Source organism: Rhopilema esculentum, chromosome 17 (assembly GCF_057945365.1).
Source record: "Rhopilema esculentum isolate cy_ngs chromosome 17, ASM5794536v1, whole genome shotgun sequence".
In the NCBI taxonomy this organism is placed as follows: Eukaryota; Metazoa; Cnidaria; class Scyphozoa; order Rhizostomeae; family Rhizostomatidae; genus Rhopilema; species Rhopilema esculentum.
In genome coordinates, this window is record NC_142831.1 from 2387008 (window position 1) to 2406184 (window position 19177).

Below are 19177 nucleotides of genomic sequence, written 5' to 3' on the forward strand. Positions count from 1 at the left end.
TAAAGAGGGCAGCGCCCTTTTGAATATATTCTAATCCATCAACATGTAACGGAGCAGTCAGTCTACCTTCGTGTACACCAACTTTCTTTGCACTTTCGAGCAAATTCATTGACCGAAAGAATCTTCAGTTCCATACTTTCAAAATCATCAAGGACATACATACGGTCTGGACCCTCCATCCCCTCCTTGCTACTTCTACTGGGCAATAACACTTTGCAGCAACAACCCATTTATCAAGTGCGTTACTGTAATTTTTTAAACAAGTTGGGTTGTTTTCAATTTCTTACATAAAACAAAATAAATCGGTACCAGAAATTATTTTCCATAACACTACGTTAGGATTCATACAGTTACAGCAGCTATACAAAAGAAGCACGTTATCTTTTAATAAACTCGCATCTAAAATGGGTAGCTTTGCTTTAAAAAGGTAGCTTTGTTGTTCTTTTTTGACAAAACGGCAGACTGCTTACAGCGGCAACAGAATACTGGTGTCTATGTAGGCTAAACGCCATATTTGCTTTTTACCCTCAAGCTTCTAACAGTACCAAACATGAAAGATAATACTATGAACGTTTGTTAACATGATTGGGGAATTCCCTGAATCTAGTTGCCCTGTTGAATTTTCAACACCATTACGAAGACTTCTTTCAGCTGAATAATATAACAGTGAACTTATGATACCATTTATGAAAATTTATGACATCTGTTTTTAGGATACCGTTTTCAAGCGAATATTCAAAATGGTAGGACTTGAAAATGAATCCTTACAACATCAACAGACGGGCATAAAATAACGAAGTCTAGCAAATGGGTCGCTGACAAATGTGGCATATAACAGTAGACCTTGTAAAGAAGATGAAAAACAACAGGTAGTTTTCTTTTAGCATATAATGATAAAAACTTCATACAAACCCTTTAGAAAATGTTTTATAATAACAAGAATATACACTGATTCACACGCATTTTTAATCAGAACCCTAAACACAGATTCATAATATAGAATTATTTTGTTACGGACTAAATATTTAACAATGATAACGTTTTAACTGCATTTTTCTTTCGATTTTATGATTTCACAAGGCCTAACCTTGTAAGGGAGATTTGGCCTCTCTTTCGCATCAAATCCCAATACATTGCATTCACTGAAAGAGAAGGTCACATAAAATTATTGGCCTACATGGAATTGAAGAGAAATCAACTTCTTGCTCTAATAATAAAATTGGTTATTATTAGGGTGGCCGCTGTGATGTCAAATTCAGCTTGACATTTTCGACCATAATCAAATAAAAACAATCAGAAAATGCTTTAAAATATCAGATATGCTACATGTAGATATGACCATCTACAGAAATCTCAAGTTTAAACCTGAAGGCTTGATTCAATAATTTCATAAACCCAGACCGAATTGCAGTGATTTGATGGGGGTTAAAGCCAGTGTTTATGTGATCAAATCTAGACAATCTTTTCGCGGTATAAAATTTAAAAATTGCTTTGAAAAAAGCAAACATTTTGAGTCATGCTAAAGCTTTTGGTCTGACACTCTGGGAAATATATTTGCAAATTTATAATGTATTTAACTGACTTGACATATTTAAAAGTATTTTATGATGCTCTTTTATTTTAGGTCACCTATCCCATTAAATCTAAACATTATTCGATTAAATACATTGAAATGTTACAGAAATCTTCTATTGATTTATTCAAAAACTAAAAAATGCTTTACCTTCTTTTCTTATCAATCCATTCTTGATGTAACGACAAAATGTATAGAGATCAGCAACAGCAATAAGCTGGAAAAAAGGACGCAATGAAATCAGTAGCCTGCAATGTGTATAAAATTTAAAGGAAACTGAGGGACTCATAATAAATTGAGCAGAGGAAGTTAATAATGTTAGCTGTTTTAACAATACAAGCAAAATGAGTAAAACAGCTGCGATTTGTCTTATATCAACCGAAATTTATAGGTCAAAACTTAGATTCTGAGAAAGTTCGAATCCTACCAAATGAAAAAAGCAAAATACAGCTATATCAAAAGAACAAAAATTTTTCGAAATAACAAACAGAAAACCGAATGAAAATAAGTCTGTTCAAGCACATCTCTCCGTAACGAACAAATAAGCAGAGATGTATTTCACAGAAAACTAGTACTGAGCCAAAAGCAAGATTCATTTTGATGATCAACTTTTACCGATATCAACCCTTATAAGACGCAAATCCTCCATTGAGAGGGCACTAACCATTAGCATAATGAAACAGTTATCAGTGCAAAATCTCTTAAGAGAAGAAATATTATCGCGAACGATAATATATCGCAAGCCTATCATTAGATAAGCAATAACATAAAACAAAGAATTGAGGGAGGAATAGAAGGAAATTCTATCTGGTTCATTTACCAAAGCTGTTTGTCGGTCTTTATTTCAAATTTATGCAATAAAATGCCATTCCTGCTCTCCTGGTCTTTTTACGTAAATTGCAAGCCAATGTACGTAAATCATGCATATACTTTACTGATTATAAAAACATCTAAACATCCATCATTTCTAGGCGGCAATGGAGAACACAAACGATAACGAATACATATCGATTTTTGCAAACTAAAATTTCATATTGAAGGAGTACCAAGGTGCAACGTCTTCAAAATTCACTTTTAGTACATTGTAACCACCTACCCTGAAAGAACACCGGTCAAATGTATTTTATAAGGCTCTTTCTGGATATTTGGTCCAAATTCAAAATATCAAAAAATAGTTTTTATGACGTCATCACCTTGGAACTCTATTTCTTAATTTCAAGCCAGCTAAACTGTCGTAAAAATATTAGTCCTGACGTACTCTTGACCGACAGCCACTTGATATGAAATGCCATTTACCATTTTCACCAATGCGCACACGATAAGGACACAAAACTGAGGATTTTGATAGCGAGCAACGCCTAGAAGAAACATTGAAAAGTCAAGACTACGATGTTCGTTCAACGCTTAAAATACGATTGCGATTGGGGATTAAAAAAAGCCAAATTAAGTAGTACCTTATGCTGCTCCATCAAAAGGGACAATACTAACTTTAAAAAGAAAAATATACTATCAAAACCTGAATAATAAAGCTTTTTATGATCATATCATATGAAATAGACATTTAAAATGAAAGCAGCGAAATTTAAACAAATGAGCTAAAAGAATTATCACGAAACCATAAATCTTCAAAGGTATTCGACAGATCCTTAAGGAGCTCAAGCCATTGGTCGATCAACAAGCCATTGGTCAATTAACCAATCAAGAAACTTGGGAGTGGCATTACGCCTATTGACTGGCCAGTTATGATTGACAGATAGCTTGTGCCACTTCAACACCTGTATATGAGTATGAGTGCGATCACGCTTCTTCATTGGCCAATGTGTAACGGTTTGGATTTTATATTTAATCAATTTAGTAATGTTCCCGTTGCGTGTTTAGATCACATGTTCTGTTAAGTCCTGTTGTGTTAGTGAACGCCTTATATAGTGTGATGCTCTTATTGTCCTGTTAATTAGTTTTTGTTTACGTTATTAGGTTATTAGTATGTGTTGATCACGTTATAAGTTAGTCTTTCCGTTGAAGCATTAGAGATAACACCAAAACCTTTAACACCTGTTGATTGACTTTAATTTCGAAAGCATCTTAAGTCACAATAATACTACAACTAGAAATAATTGCTTCAGCGTTGTTTATAAATGAGGTACCTCGTTCTTTGTGATCCAGGGATTGGTTCAATAATCAGCGAATTGTCTTTTATAGCCTTTAGAATATCGAATGACAGCTAGAACAAGAAAGAAGGCATAAAACAAGATATAAAAATATGAATGAATAGCATAATGTATAAGGAAGAAAACAGCAATACGAATGACGTTTTCGAAATCATATTTTTAACATACTAACAGTTATTTCGTCAAACTCGTGTCAGAGTAGAAGAAAACCTGTGATCAGCAACTTATATACCTTAGGCAAATTTTTTAATGAAAACAAAAGCAATAAGGCAAAACACGGAGGGAAGAATGATGCAGTACCTCTTGATTTTGAAATTGGAGACAGGGTATAACATCCAGTCTTTCAATAGTTTCCAGAAATGGATGTTCATTCAATGGGCAATGTTTTTCCAACCATGAGACAAACTCACGATGTGCTAATCTGTCAACCTATAATGGAGACTCCAAACTCAAATAAAACATAAATTGTAACAGAATCTTCTACCAACAAACTTGGCAGATAATAGCAAGAAAATAAGATTATCACACAAAAAAATCATTGTTAAGAAAATAATGGTGCTATGGTAAGCAAAGTATCTTGATGGGCTGTTTAACGATTTTTGGATACGGTTAGACTCAGAGCATCTGCTTTCATTTGCAGTATATATGGAGTATGGTGTAAATATGGAGTAAAACGCTAACGAACTGAGATAATTTTCTGAGATATTTGTGAGAGACGTGAAGCCTTCACAATGATAACTGACATAGTAAGATTATTCAAGCAAACCTCTTTTTCGTTTTCTATCTCTATTACATCCCAGCTGTCTTCACTTCGCGTTCCATCCACAACAGAATGGTATGTTTGACAATCAGAACAAATTTGATCAGCACTGGGTGATCTTCTGTGTCCCTTTTTACCAGGATTTGAGGGAGTTGACGTGATTACTAACAGCTTCAAAGCAGCAACCTCTGCCTCTAGCCCATCCATCTGTTATAGAAAACTATGTATCAATCGATGTTTCTTCAAAAATAAGCCCATTACCCATCCCCATAAAATTTTGAAAAAACCATAAAGATCAACTGTGCCAATCACACTGGAAAACACATGTGATCACCAAGTTGGCATTTACAATTTTACTTAGTTTTAAATACCTCAAGGGTAAGGCAAAACAGAAAGCAGTCTCTTAAGTTATCTTCAGGAGATAACCAAGGCCAGAGCTGCTGTGAAGTGGTGGACAGTAGAGGACAGCGAGGGGTCAGCCCTCTCTCTCAATTATTTTCAATAACAACGATAATTTCAGTGCTTTATAAATCACAAATTATAGTCTAATACAATGCAAATATACAGCGAAATTCCTAACCACGACAAAATTATTTAAAAAGAGTCAACATGATGAAAGTCTTCCCTACGCCAATATCACAAAATTGCTCAGGAGCAGATAGTGTTATCGATCTAGCACTTAAGCTTGCATTTGAAATGTTTGAAGTAATTTACTACAAAATATCATTGCCTGGAACATTTTTAGCTTTATTAATGTAAGTTGAAAAACATTCGCATGAACGGATATTGAAATTTATTTAAATCCCTGGAAATGAAAAAAATTATTTTTTCAAGCTTTTCTATTCACACAGTTCTACTTTCACATGAAGTCCTAACAAAATGCATTTGTTTTTCCTTGCGTGCATCTTACTATGAGATGAAATGGATACATTTGACAAAGGTTTGAATACGGAGAAAAATGACAGTGTTTCTAAATTTAAACAGACAAAAATCAATAAGATCAAAGTGTTGCTTTCCTTTATCACTTTAAAAACTCTCTCAGAAAATGCAGCCAAAACGATTTTCAACCTTGTTACAACTTAACATTTCTTTACAACTTTACATTACAACCCTCTTACAACTTGCTATCAATAACTTTACATTACCCAGACGAATGATTGCCTAAAAATGTTCTCCCAGTAGTAGAGATAATAATTTTTAGCAACATTGGAGTACCTTATAAAGAGCTGTTTATAAAAATGTGTGCAAACATCTTAAGAAAACAATCAAAATCGGGGTAGTCCTTGCTTTCCGAGCATGTGAAGATCATTTCATGTTCCGGGCATGGCCGCGAAAAATGCCATTAGCCCAAAAAATATGCTGATTGTCTCCCATGCTAACAGAATCAAGAGTACACTGCTGCTATCGCGGAAGTACACTTTCATATCTTTATTGGCTTAGTTATACTATGATGACTCTGCAAACTGTGGCTAAATATTGGACCTTTGACTCTATCAGAAATGAAAATATTTGACTGTGACAGAAAATGCAGTCTAAAAGGGAATTGATTGCATTTAGATGCTCTATATGTTGGAAAGGTCAAATTTGCTGCTCTGAGTTAAAAACTTAATTTATCATCAAGCAAGGATTAAAGGACAAAAACACTATGACATTCAATTGACAACCTTCATTTGGGCCTCCTTCAACTGCATTTCAGCAGATGCTTGCTTTGTTTTTGCATCAGTCACCATTTTGTGAGCTTCCTGGTAAATGAGTCAAAAATAAAAGAATATTTCATTAATGGAAAATGAACGAAACAAATAAATTATGCATAGAAAAATTCCTTTTATATGGTTGCATTCAACTTTATGAGAAATTAGCTCTATTCTATGTAAGATTAAAAACATCTATAAACTTATTTAAAAATTAAATAAATGAACCTATAAATAAATTGTGCCATGACTCGTCCAATGTGAATACTGATATAGGCAAATTAATTTACTTTACATTTGACTGGTTGCAGGAATCACAAAACAATGTTTTGCTGATATTATTTCCTAAGCAAAAAGAAAAAAAATTGAAAATTTCAAAAAATGTATTGTTTCTGTCATTTTGAGGTTGCAGACCAGTCACCGAAACACTATAAAGAAACTAATGTTTCAACCAAGATTCCAGGGCAGCACATGTAAAGGTCAATTCACAACAGATATTCTGCATTACCTCAAAAAGAGAAGCTGTAAGGTCTTCAACTTCTTTATCTAAGTCATCACGCACAGATGACAATTTCTTGCACTCTTCATCTCTTTTTCTCAGTTCCTATAATTTCAAACACCTTGCACTAGAGACTCAGTATTCATTTTTAGAACACACCAACTTAATTTTTTTGAAAAAATTCATACCTTATATACAATATTCTTTCTTGTATTCCTGCTGTGGGTTTATTGGGTAAACCTTCTAATTTTATGCAGGAAAATTAGTGAGGTTGGATTATCAGAGAGACAGGATTAACTTTTCAACATGCTTTCAGAAAGGGGGGCTTGAATATTCAATCTGTTCTCCTGTGTTTTTATGCAGAAACATTGCATGCAAATTGTGAAGAAAGTTGGCAAACGTTGGTTGAAAAGTAAATGCTGATTGAATGAAACATCATCACCCTTGCTGGAATCAATGAATGCAATAAGACACAATCTTGAATGTTTAAAAATCATTCAAAATTCCAACCACATCTATAATGTATCCGCTACTTTCTTCTATCAAACCCACAGGCAGGATTATCAGAGAGATGGGATCATTAGAGAGGCCGGAATCTAATAGAGGGTTGAGAATACAAGAGAGAATACGGTGTGTAAAAATCCCAAGGAACAGGAAAAGTAAATGACTGCACATGATTCAAACCAAACAACAGGTGAATAGGGCAGAACAATAAAAAATGCCAAAAAATTCAAAATTCATTCCTAATAGGTCTGGGAAAAAGTTTAAACATCAAATATGCAAACAAAAGACATATCCATTGCTAGCCTCTGCATATGCAATCATTCATTAACACTGAATTGGATACACATTAAATTATTTTGCAAGAAGAAAATAAGACTGTTGCAGAGTTTGTTACTTGCGAAAAAAGAATTAATTGGCATTTTTATTAAAGCAAAAATAATACTAAATTTTTATCATCAATAAAACCAGGAAAGGCTACTAAACTTTCAATTCTTTCAATCAGGGAGATGGCCTACCTGATGAGCTCGCGCAAGTTCTTGTCTCAGTTTTAGGAAAGCAGCTTCCTTCTGTTTCTGTCTCCTTCGTCTCTCTTCAAGCACTTCTGTGGCTGTTTTTGCATTTGTGGAATCTGAATCTTTGCTAAAGAGATAAATAGGTTGCAATGAAAGAAAAAAGGAAAACCAAATTCAAACTAGAAGTAAAAATGCAAGCAAAATCTGATTTTCAATATTCCTGGATATCTTAGAGGTGCAAAAGTTGCTAAGCCTCTGCATTGAACTAGAATCTCCACCAGTTAATGGTGAAGAAACAAAAAAAACAATAAGAAAAGCTTGTTAACAATAAGTTAGAAAACAGATCCCCAGCATCATTTCAGGAAAATAAAGAGTTTTTTGGGTTATACATACTACAGTTGCTGAAAATAATATTTACAATGCCTTGCCAAAATTTTCTTGCTACGTTACACTATTTGTGAGCACAATTTACTGCACATTACTCTTTCTGAACAATACTGTTTTAAGCAATGGCGTGAGGCTTAATGGACTCCTTTCAGATTGCTTTCATAGTTAACTATATAACCAACTTTGTTTCAGGAGAGTCTTTTAGGTGCCATGTCAGTCATTTAACAAAAAAAATTGGTAAAACTTTCATTCAACCAAAGCTGGAAGCTTGTATATGCTGCAGTTATGCTTGACTTCTTGTGCTTGCACCTCACATCTCTGTGACCAAAAATGTCAATGAAGTCATCCAGATCTTTCTGTAACACTGTATCAGCTTTCAGCCACACCCACACAATATCTTTAAAGCTCTACTCACATCAGTTTTTTAAAGAATTGATAAAGTGTATAGTTATAAGATATCGAAAGGGCCTTTGCAAAGCAGTCTGCAGAAATGAAGCAATCTCTGCTTATCTTGGTCTTAAGAAACATTCCTGAGAGAGTTGTCCCTATCCCCTCCCTCTTGTTAAAAGTCAAGACTTTTCACTGGACCTGCACCTCAAACACATCAGAAGTTACTGTTTAATGGATTTCTCAAATGCTTCTGGCAAAATCATACATGATTTCCAATCTAGAGCATAGATTTCAAAATGCAAAATGCGTTTGCTCTTAGTACGTTTTTATTGACTCAAATTAACTCAAATTGCAATCTTTAGATTGTTTGTAATTTTATTGAAAACAGAATATGATTTTAAACCTGAATCTGGTTCTGTGGAAATGAAAATTTCAAAACAATGCATAATATTATAGGGGATACCTAAAATTGTAACTCTGGGAGAGGTCTCCTTCTTCTGTTTCCAGGTCGATGCTTGTGGAAGCTGCCATACCAACAGGATTAGGCCTGGGATATCCATAGAATGAATTTTTTCTTCTTGCTTCAGATGAAGGTTCCATCATTAACTCATCAATACTGAGCTGTGTTTTTGTTTGGGAGCGAGACCTTGAGCACTGTGAGACACTGCTTTTCGATCTGCCACGCGAATTTAGATCTGGATCACTTGAGGTTCTTACAATGGTTGGTTCGTATGACTTGGTCCTTCCCCTTGGATCGTCATCTTTCATTGGATCCCTTGCAGCAGCAACTGTCAAGGTTAAAGTGTTTTGACTGTCTTCCTGCATACCTCCTTAGCACATAATTTCAATTTATGTTTTCCTGCTGTGTCCACGAAGACTAATTTGATGGTTGCAAATCACTTCCTCTCAGTTCCCATAAAACTACAACAACAGCGACAACAAAATCAACAACAGCAACGGGTTACGGGTCACTAACCTGGCTTGTCATGAAGCCCTGGTCAAAAGATCCAACATTTCCCCATCATTTCACCCCATATTTTTCCAGGAACCACGCCACCAATTCTAAAGTAGGGGGCAAAAATGGGGTTACCTATTCAATACTTAAAAGGGGAATTTAATACTTATTAGTTAGCAAGATAAGTGGGAGGCCATGTCCCTCCTAGCTAGTATGTTAAAAAAGGCTCTGGTGGTCAAATGATCCAACATTTAACCTAATATTTTCTCGCGTAGATTGAAAAAGGACTGGGTAGAAGGTCGCGCTGAAAAGGCTGAAAAGTTTTGCAACCTTTGATTCGCAAAAATGAAAGGCAATCACCACGTTCTCTATTGATATTTTCATTGTCATCACGGTCTTTCAGGCCAGGCCCCCCCCCCCCTCTCAAAGTCATGGCCTAAATTCGCCCAGTGCCCTGATACTACAGTTAGGATTGATTTTGGTGCAGACAACTTTTTGAGGATTTCAACAGGAACCAAACTAAAGAGAAGGGGGCTTAGGGTAGGGCCTAAAATAAGCGTGGATCTGACTCACTTTGTGGAATTGTAAATTAAAATTGTAGAACTGTAATTGTAGAAAGTGTGGATTTGTAAAGAATGCATGTTCTTAAAAGTGCAGCATAAAATATCAATTGAAACGCATAAGAAAGAAGTGGGAACATTTCTTCAATTCGAAGTAAATGCCCATTCCCAGCCTTATATATTGCACTCATTTTTATAAGAAAATTGCAATAAGTATTAAGCAATGGACAATAAAGGAGAATTAAGAAACTTCAGAGCCCGAAGCTCCAGGACATGCGGAGAAAAATCAATTGCGCTATTTGATATTGTTGTGTGCTATTTTGAAGTAAGATTGACTCTGTATACAGCTTTAACTTCAAGATATCATCTCAATTTAGTTTGTTTTTACGACTTGCTTCAAAAAATACACTGAGCCTAAAGACCAAGACCGAAATTATGATTTCATGCCCGTAATGTATTTTGGGGTTTATATGTGATATCTTTTAGTAGATGTCAGAAAAAGTTAAAAAGCAATTCAACTAAGGTGTTTTAAATTTGAGAAGCATTGGAAAGATTCCTCTCAAGGCTACAGCAGCTGAACGATGATAAGCCTCTCGGTGGTAGCTGGGAGGAAAATTCAATTGGGAATGTTGCATGACAGGGACTATAGTCCTCCCAAACCTTTTTGCAATAACAGGTTAGAAAATGTTTTGAAAGTTTACGCTAACAAACGGATTAGTAGCAGTTCTGCAGGGAACATGTTTTTGTTCTTTTTGATGGTGCTTTATCTTGTGTGGTTAAAGATAAATCTGTATTTTATCTAACTCGGTTTTGTATTTTTATGTTTATTGAAATCTTCTCTAAATCGTTATGTTTATGAATAGGGACAGAAAGAGGCAAACATTTTCTGAAAAGAATGTTTTCCGGTATTTCAAAGGGCGTGGCCGTAAAAAAAATTTAGGGGCAAGCCTCCTTGTCCCGTTCCTGCCACTCCCTTGTGGGCTGGTGCCAGTGTGACCTGATCTAGCGTAATGTTAGCATAATATTAGCCAAAAATCGTCATTTATCATAAAATCTAGAATAATTTGGAATCTAGCATGACTTTGGCATAATTCTGATATTATTTAAAAGAATCATTGTTTCCATTGATGACGATGGATTCTCCTCCGCATTATAAAAACTCTCGTAGAGTTGTTATGCAATTACAAAAAGCTGTTTCTAAAATATTTGAATTTGGATCACATATCCTGAAAGATCTCTAAATGTGCAAAATCAGCTTAATGTGTTAAAAACTGGCTGTGATATGGCAACACGAGCACAAGCTCTGTCCCCGTAAAACCACTGTAATTTTGTCCCGATGAACTATGCCAAAAAAGCAGAGATCTGAAACAAACTTCAAAACTTTATACCGTTCCGTCATATCACTTTCAATTAGTAGCATAGTGTACTTATTTTGTACATTTAGTGATAATTTGTTGTTTTCTATTGGGATATGTGACTCAAAGTTAAAAGCTCTAAAATCCTTTTTAAGAACCCTATTGTCGGTACCCGTCAATCTTAAATGTTTCGAAAGTTTCAGAAGGTTTCGAAACTAAACAAGGGAAAAATTTCGAAACTATACAAAAGAAAATAACCTAATCAAAGGTCGTGTGTTCAAGGAAACTCCAGAGACAATTTATTGAGTTAGTTTAAGGTCATCAATTCAAATAAAAAGACTATATTCTATTTCATTGTTTCTCGGTTCTTGAATATGTCAGACTTCATGCGGTATACTGTTTGTAGCAGTGTTGTAAACTTGATTTGTGGTCTGGTGATTCCAATTTTGTGCTGTTGTAAAAATAATCCACCCCCTGGAAACAATCTTTGCAAAATATAAAGGATCGTCTGGTAAAACTAAAGGATTTTCAAATCAAAACATAAACTTAACACAACTGCAGAGTTATAGCTATTGGCCAGCCAGTCCTAAATCTTATAACATTTTACTTTTGATCTTGGCTGTTTATCTTCTTTGTTTACATTTAGAGTAAAAATTGCATTTGGACGAGAGCCCAGTGATTTACGTAATACACTGACTATCCTCTGAAAAGGTTATACCTTGTGTCTCTATTTTTTGGCAAGAGTATGTCCATCAAAGATACTTTTTCCTGGACAGGTCAGGTTTGTCACCCAAATGAAAATGTTTCTCATTCTTTAGCGTTATTCTCTTCAAACTCAAATTTGAAATAAAAGCTATCCCGGGACAGGTTTACAGCAGGTAAGGGTCAACAAAATTACTGTGGAAGGCAAATCCCCGTAATTTTTCTCCAAGGTTAACCGCCCAAGGTTGAGAACTCCACATTTCAAGCACCAGCAAATTGGAATGCACATGTAGGTAAAGATTTAGTATGGTACAGATGACGAAGATACTTCTTTACATGGATATCTTCAAAAGATTGCATCCACTCATGCGAATCTACAGCTAGCATCCTAGTCAACGCTTGCATAAGATACGGATATACACCTTTATTGATGTTGACATAACCAACTATGCCAGTTTTATATTTTTCATACAACATCCGTAGAATTGACCATATCTTGATGCTATAATGCCAGATATGTGATGTCCGGATCCGAGTATATTTTTCATGCACTTTTATTATGTCTGTGATACAGGTATTTGGTGCCTTGGCTGTCTGTTTCATTTGTCTAATAACGTTTTTAGGATTTCTCAGTCAGGGGCGGATCCAGAAAAGATTTGAAGGAGGGGCAGTGGGTAATGGGGGCGCTGAAAAATTTTCAGAAAGTCATGACAAGTGTACGCTGTATTCACCTTGTAAGGAAATTGTTCACAATAATAGTTGTACACTTTCAGGAAATCCTTGAAATAAACTTGCCTAAAAGTCTCCTCAAGAAACTTTTTCATCTGATTGTCATTCTTCTAAAGAGGCACACAATTTCCAAAAAAGGGGCGCCAGACTTTCTTCAACTCGGTGAGGGAGGGGCAACTGCCCATAGTTGCCCCCCCCCCCCTTAAATCCGCCACTGTTCTCAGTTACCTACCACTCATGTGCATAGATTCTAGGGGGTTGGGCCCTGCTATTCGGCACGAATTTTACTCTCTTTTGAGTATTTGTATCCTCATTGGGTAAAACGCACCACGCCCTATATCCCGTCAAAATTGAAGGTCTAGAATACCGACCCTGAAGTCAAAAGGAAGACTTACATGTATTTTTTATATGAAATTAAGGTCCGTTGCTGGTAGGCAGCTTCTTAAATTTTTTAGGTAATGAATTTTTAAAACTTGCTTTCAAGTTAAAGTAAACAGTTCACTCACATCCAGTTATAAACTAACAAAGTGATCAAGGAATTATGTTTTTCTAGAGTGACAAACTCTGTTGAGATCTGTAAACAGTACGGCTCATTGAACTTCATCAATGTCAAGTTGAAGTCGAAACAAATTTTTAAATGGAAACTTCTTGAGTGTGCAGTTTACCGAGAATGAATGCAAACTGGATGTTAAGTGTCATCATCATCATCAGGAACAGATGGGTCAGTGCTGACCCGCCGTGGCACGCGCAATGGTCGTACGCCAGGTGTCTCTGTTTCTTGCGCTTCATAGAAGACCAGACATTTACATTCCCAAGACCTTTCTAACATCATTTTAAAATTTTCGCCGTGGTCTTCCTCTCCTTCGCTTGCCACTGACCATTCCAGAGAGAATGTCATTTCCTAAGCCTTCGCTTCTTGCGACATGTCCAATTAACGACAACTTTCTTCTATTGATGCTGTTGAGAAGGGTAGCTTTACCAATTTTCTGCAGGACCCATTCGTTTGTTTTTCTCGCTCTCCAACTGGTTCGCATGATTCGTCTGTAACACCAAACCTCGAGAGAAATTAGCCGATTTCTTCATGACCCAGCATTCGCAGCCATACGTTGCTACCTGGAACACCAGGGTATTGAGAATTCGAATTTTAGTATAGAATATTCTCGGATTCGAGCAATTTGTATCTTCACATTTGGCAAAAAAAGATAACAGAATTGGAAAATTCATGTTTAAATTAGTATGTGCCAACAATTTCAAATTGTTTGGGCCGTCAGGCTGCAAATTACCCCATTTTCAAAATTTAGCTTTCCCTATTCATTTCAATGGAATTTGTTGTTGTAGTGAAATTTTTTCACTGCAGCAGCAAGTTCCGGTCAACTCTAAAGAAATATCTTAATATTCGAAACAAAGTAACATGCGGCCGAACGGTCCAAACAACATGAATTTTTCAATATAAACTAATTTAAAGATGAAGATTTCAATTCTGAAGTCCATTTTCGAAAAAGATCCGTAGATAGCGAGATACAAAATTGATGATGTCAACTTGAATCCATCAATACAGCATAGTCATAAGAAATAGCAAATATTTCTGTTGCTCTTCCCAGAAAAGTTTCATAAAGGGGGGTATATTTCTGTTATTGCAAGATGTGAATAATTCTTTCAAATCATCTCCAAGGTCATTGCTTACAGGCTTTGCCTTGGTGTCAATTTCTCTCTTCATCTCCTCAAGCCGCAATTCAAGTTGCTTGCATTTTATCCTGTTTTCCTGGAGAGCTAATTTGATGCGTACTGGATGAGTTGCTGATAAGGGTGCCTTGAGTTTTGCAGCAGAACATTTTGTGTCATCTTTTCTCTTTTTCTGTTTTGCTTCATACTGCTCTTTTGATTTGCATGGTAAGCATTGACCCTCATCTTGTAGCAAAACTTCACAAGATGTTGCACGCAGGTACTCCTGCTGCTTCAAAGGTGTCTCTTCCATTGACGAAGACATACAGGAAACAACCATGGGAACAACATGATGGATCATACTTTTGTTTTGATACTCAAAGCCTATTCTTGTGTTAATTCCTGAGCAAAGTACTGCTGTTTGAAGATCTTTCATAAGAGTTGATAGAGTTAAATTTTTGAAAGTACATCCTGATTGTTTCAGAAAACTGCAACTTGGCTTTAACAACCACCCGAACACACGTACAGCAAAGCTTAGATTCTCCTCTACTACAATTTCAAATTTTGGAATGGTGTACTGAATGTCCTGTTTTGCAATATAGCAGCTGTTGTTGCTAGCTTTAATCTCAATATCCAATTTCAAATCACCCACTCTTTTAATAAATTGTTTGAAATCTGTGTAGCATGGAGCTGCTGTTGAATGAAATGAAAAACGCAAAATTTCACGCTTGGCAATCTGGCTTTCTGACCTACATCCTTGTGGCTGATTTGGCAGACTTTTTTTCTGGTAAATTCACTGTCGGAATAGCACCTTCTTTAAGTGTTTTGCGATTATTATCTAAAAAGAGACGTACAATCAAAAAGCAAATAGATAATAAAAATTTATAAAATTTGTGAACTTCTTTTGTGTTCTAATTTGTTTATATTTCCACGCTGCAATTCAAATCTAAATGAATTTATAAATGACATATGGAAATATCAATGATTGATATTCATTAAAACAACTACATTCACAGAGGCTGACTGTCTTGTCAAAAACGATTTTTGAGCAAGCATAACTTTAGTACCTTAACAAACATATAAATACATAGCACTTAGGAGGCTCGATCACCTCTTGTTATTGTCGAAAACGCGTTTCTAATATTTTCTTTTGCCTTCGTGAGAATTTTTTCCGAAAGCCCCCTTTTCTAGCACAACATTCCTGAACAGACAAAACTAGTTGCATAATTCTTTACCATATAATTCTGGTTATTATCATCTTTGACGCGTGTGCAATAAAGAATATTCGTGCCTTTAATAGACATTCGAACTATACTCACAATAATAGAGTTGATCTGGTCTGAAGTGTTGTTCGCAGATGTAGACACGATCTTCTCTTATTTGTTCTCGTAGGCCAACATCAATAACTCGATCTCTTGTGATGACGTTCAAAATTTCATTTCTCCATCGCTTTGTTTCATCGTCCACAGCTTTAGGAAGCTTAAAGATCGATATTTCCTTGTATTTTTTCGTTCGACACGCTCCACAACCATAAATCGCGCAATTACTTCCAGGCATACTTTACAGTTTACAACATCATCGCGAAAAGCAAACAAAACCCGATTGCACTTACGGAGGTCTGGGACCTAGCGGAACGAAGGACAAAAACATATAACAAGAGCCTATTGTTCGTTTCCAGACTAGCTATTTCTTATGACTATGAATACAGTGATGTTCAATGTCAAGACTGTTTCGAGTGTCAACTCAAAAAATTAAAACTGCAAATTATTTTAAACGTTTCTTAGCTTTTTTCAATTTGGGTAGGGTTATTTCGAAAAATTGAGCCCACCGTTTCTTATAAAAAATGAATATATTTTTAAGGTACAATTGTTCTAATAATACCGTTGTTTTTGGTTTTTCTCCAAAATAGAGTTAACAAGTTTACCAAAAAATGTCCAGTGATTTTATTTGTGGTGTTGTAAATTTTCTTCGAATGACCCCACTTTTTGAAATCAATGAATAACCCCTGGTTTAACCTCGTATTCGGCAAGAGGTACTTACACGTACTGATCATTTTGAAAATGGCGAATGAAAGTGAATGTGATGTAGCAGTGAATATCGATGAGTCCGTCCAGAGAAGGCTGTTTTCTTCGGATCAGTCATGGGGAATCTTTTTAGGAGGCTTAGAAAAAGATAATTTTGATATTGTGAGTGTCGTTAACTGTCAAAATATTGACATTCGGAACCCAGCAACTGTAAAGTCAATCCACTATCACCATGAGGCCGCAAATCATGATGTACCCTGTGCAATTGAGCAAGAAATAAATCAAATCCTGGTAAGCATTCCTACAGGCTTCGGCATAGTAGGTATCTACTATTTCCAGGACGAAATCAAAGAGCCCCTTTGTAGATTAGCCAAGCATATTCTAGTTCCACAGATTCCAAAAGTTTTAAATGGCGAAACTGAAAAAGTTATTGTCTGCAAAGTCACAAAGGATGGTCACTTTGAAGTGGAGTTTTTGAGCTGCTGTAATGATGTTGTTGATGTTGAAAATGAAAAGACTGTGTTTTCTGTTCATGTTGGTGAAACAGTAGCTACAGATTTCCTTGACAAGAAGCTTCATTTTCGTCTCCGATGTAGCCTGCCTTGTCAACTGAACTTGACCGATATTGATGCTAGTATTTTTCAGGAGCAAAATAGAATACTTTCAAAGCTGGCGGACAATGAAATATTGTTGACATCCAAGGGGGAGAACAGAAAACTCGTTAAGAATAATACTGCTCTTGATATCAAATTTAGTGACTTTTTCAAGACAGACATCATAGCACAAAGAAATGGGCTAATAGATCTTGATATGATGCTAAGCATGTCTTCGAATCGCAGTAGAGATTCAGAGGCTGTTTCCCCAATTTTAATGTTTAATTCATCAGTAGATGAGGTTTTAAAATTTGATCTGACCATGGATATCATCATCATGGTTGATAAATCAGAACAAGTAGAATCATTGATACATTTGGCTCTTGAAGGTCTATCTGTACAAGCCAAAGGACTGCTTTTTGCTATGAAAAGGTATAAGGAGAAGTTTGATTTTTGTCAATTAAAGGCCTTTCACTTCCATCCCCACGACCTGTGCCACTATGTAACACTGATTTATCCAGTCAAGAGTCTCAATGGGTCAGATATCCCAGAAGAAAAGTTGCTAGATCTTAGAAAAAGCTATCACAATTCATTTATACTACCAACTGACAGGCCACTTTTTAAGACAATTCAAAACTGTTATGAGCTTACAAGTTTAGGCTTCCTGATAAACCCACACCAAGGATTGAGGTCTGGCATTGAAGGTGGAATTTGTGCAGTGGTCAAAGGAAAATATGCATATCATCACTACATGCAAGATCGTTTTGACGATAATGGCTGGGGCTGTGCGTATCGCTCATTGCAAACATTATGCTCTTGGTTTAGACTCCAAGGCTATACCAAAAGAAATGTTCCATCACACAAGGAAGTCCAAGATGTGCTAGTTTCAGTAGGTGATAAACCAAAGAACTTTAGTGGATCTAGACAATGGATTGGGTCATTTGAAGTAGGAATATGCCTTCAAGAGCTAATCAATGTACAGTCAAAGATTTTACATGTGTCAACTGGTGCAGAAATGGCTTGTAAAGGAAGAGAGCTTATTGAACACTTTGAAGAGCAAGGGACACCAGTTATGATTGGAGGTGGTGTTCTGGCACATACCATATTAGGTGTACATTTCAATGAATCTACTGGCCAAATCAGATTCCTCATTCTTGATCCACATTACACTGGTCATGAGGACCTTAAAACTGTCACAAGCAAAGGCTGGTGTGGTTGGAAGGGCCCAGATTTTTGGGATCAAGTGGCACATTATAATATGTGCCTACCACAAAGACCAATAATGATTTAATTTAAAATATTTGTTGATCTTCTTACAATGTCATGCACTTGGAATTTGAAATATTTAAACCATGCCCAATTTTGAAATGTTCCTTAGTGCCATCTCGTTGTATTTTTATACTTCTTCTTTGCCTCCCTGTCAAAACATAAACAGTTGTTGTTGTTGCTGGATTTTAATTTTCAAAGAAGCTAGAACGCCAATCCCCCCCCCAATAACAAAAAATATATTTGAAAAAGGGTGTTTTCTGGCGTTCAAAAGGGTGTAAACCTCCAAATTTCCTCTGGCTCAATTTGCCAGTCAATCTTACTGACTGAAAACAATCTGAGTTTTCCAGTAAATGCTGCCCGATTGTAGTGGTGCTGGTGGTATAGGTTGAGATAGAATAATAATGGAAAGAGGCTCTGGGTTAGGCCAAGATTTGATTTTACGGCAGAATATAAAGTAGGTGCATCAAATTATGACCTTTGACAAACCAAGATAGAAAGAAGACGATGGGAATTTTCAACAGCAAAATCGTCAAGCATTTCTGTAAAAGTAGAACATGATTGCCCAAAGATGCCAAAAGATCTAATTGAGAGGTTAACAAATTTTACGGACTTATACGAACTGCTAAGAGTTTTTAAAAAAAATGTATACTTATCTTTACTGAGAAAACTATTAACATTAAGATTTGTCTCAAAGCCAAGTTCAATGATAAAAATGATTTTCTTTGAAGCAATCAGTGGCATGTCAGGTCGCATAGAATCACCTGTTATAATGGATAGGGTAAGATGAGATAGGAGATCAGCATATTAAGATGTGTTGTAGAGATGCTGTTGTCAGAGGTGGCGC

General features: G+C 35.9%; 3 protein-coding genes across 3 annotated transcripts; 1 reads left to right on the forward strand and 2 right to left on the reverse strand.

The window, feature by feature from the left end:
* Positions 1-873: 873 nt before the first annotated feature.
* Positions 874-9557, reverse strand: LOC135680742 (guanine nucleotide exchange factor for Rab-3A). The gene is made up of 10 exons (XM_065194899.2): positions 8948-9557; positions 7711-7834; positions 6701-6796; positions 6166-6243; positions 4508-4708; positions 4042-4170; positions 3718-3794; positions 2832-2931; positions 1724-1790; positions 874-1142 (listed from the first exon to the last, which is right to left on the reverse strand). The coding sequence occupies exons 1-10, from the start codon at positions 9307-9309 to the stop codon at positions 1066-1068; spliced, it is 1311 nt and encodes a 436-aa protein (XP_065050971.1). The 5' UTR covers positions 9310-9557; the 3' UTR covers positions 874-1065.
* A 5506-nt stretch (positions 9558-15063) lies between these two features.
* Positions 15064-16149, reverse strand: LOC148958140 (THAP domain-containing protein 3-like). The gene is made up of 2 exons (XM_089113329.1): positions 15767-16149; positions 15064-15285 (listed from the first exon to the last, which is right to left on the reverse strand). The coding sequence occupies exons 1-2, from the start codon at positions 16002-16004 to the stop codon at positions 15197-15199; spliced, it is 327 nt and encodes a 108-aa protein (XP_088969455.1). The 5' UTR covers positions 16005-16149; the 3' UTR covers positions 15064-15196.
* Positions 16150-16460: 311 nt separating this feature from the next.
* LOC135689246 (ufm1-specific protease 2-like) lies at positions 16461-18447 on the forward strand. Its single transcript, XM_065206445.2, has one exon. It carries the CDS (start codon positions 16508-16510, stop codon positions 18353-18355), a length of 1848 nt encoding a protein of 615 aa, XP_065062517.2. The 5' UTR covers positions 16461-16507; the 3' UTR covers positions 18356-18447.
* Positions 18448-19177: the final 730 nt, after the last annotated feature.

What these genes read in the sequence shown, in the direction of transcription:
- LOC135680742 (XM_065194899.2), bottom strand. Translation starts at nt 9,309, where the DNA reads ATGCAGGAAGACAGTCAAAACACTTTAACCTTGACAGTTGCTGCTGCA. An exon ending in CCTGGATCACAAAGAACGAG is followed by an intron (nt 2,932 to 3,717) that starts GTACCTCATTTA and finishes TGTTTCTTCTAG; the next exon opens with GCGTTGCTCGCTATCAAAAT. An exon ending in CAAGTGGCTGTCGGTCAAGA is followed by an intron (nt 1,791 to 2,831) that starts GTACGTCAGGAC and finishes CCTTTTTTCCAG; the next exon opens with CTTATTGCTGTTGCTGATCT.
- LOC148958140 (XM_089113329.1), bottom strand. Translation starts at nt 16,004, where the DNA reads ATGCCTGGAAGTAATTGCGCGATTTATGGTTGTGGAGCGTGTCGAACG. An exon ending in ACCAGATCAACTCTATTATT is followed by an intron (nt 15,286 to 15,766) that starts GTGAGTATAGTT and finishes GTCTCTTTTTAG; the next exon opens with ATAATAATCGCAAAACACTT.
- LOC135689246 (XM_065206445.2), top strand. Translation starts at nt 16,508, where the DNA reads ATGGCGAATGAAAGTGAATGTGATGTAGCAGTGAATATCGATGAGTCC.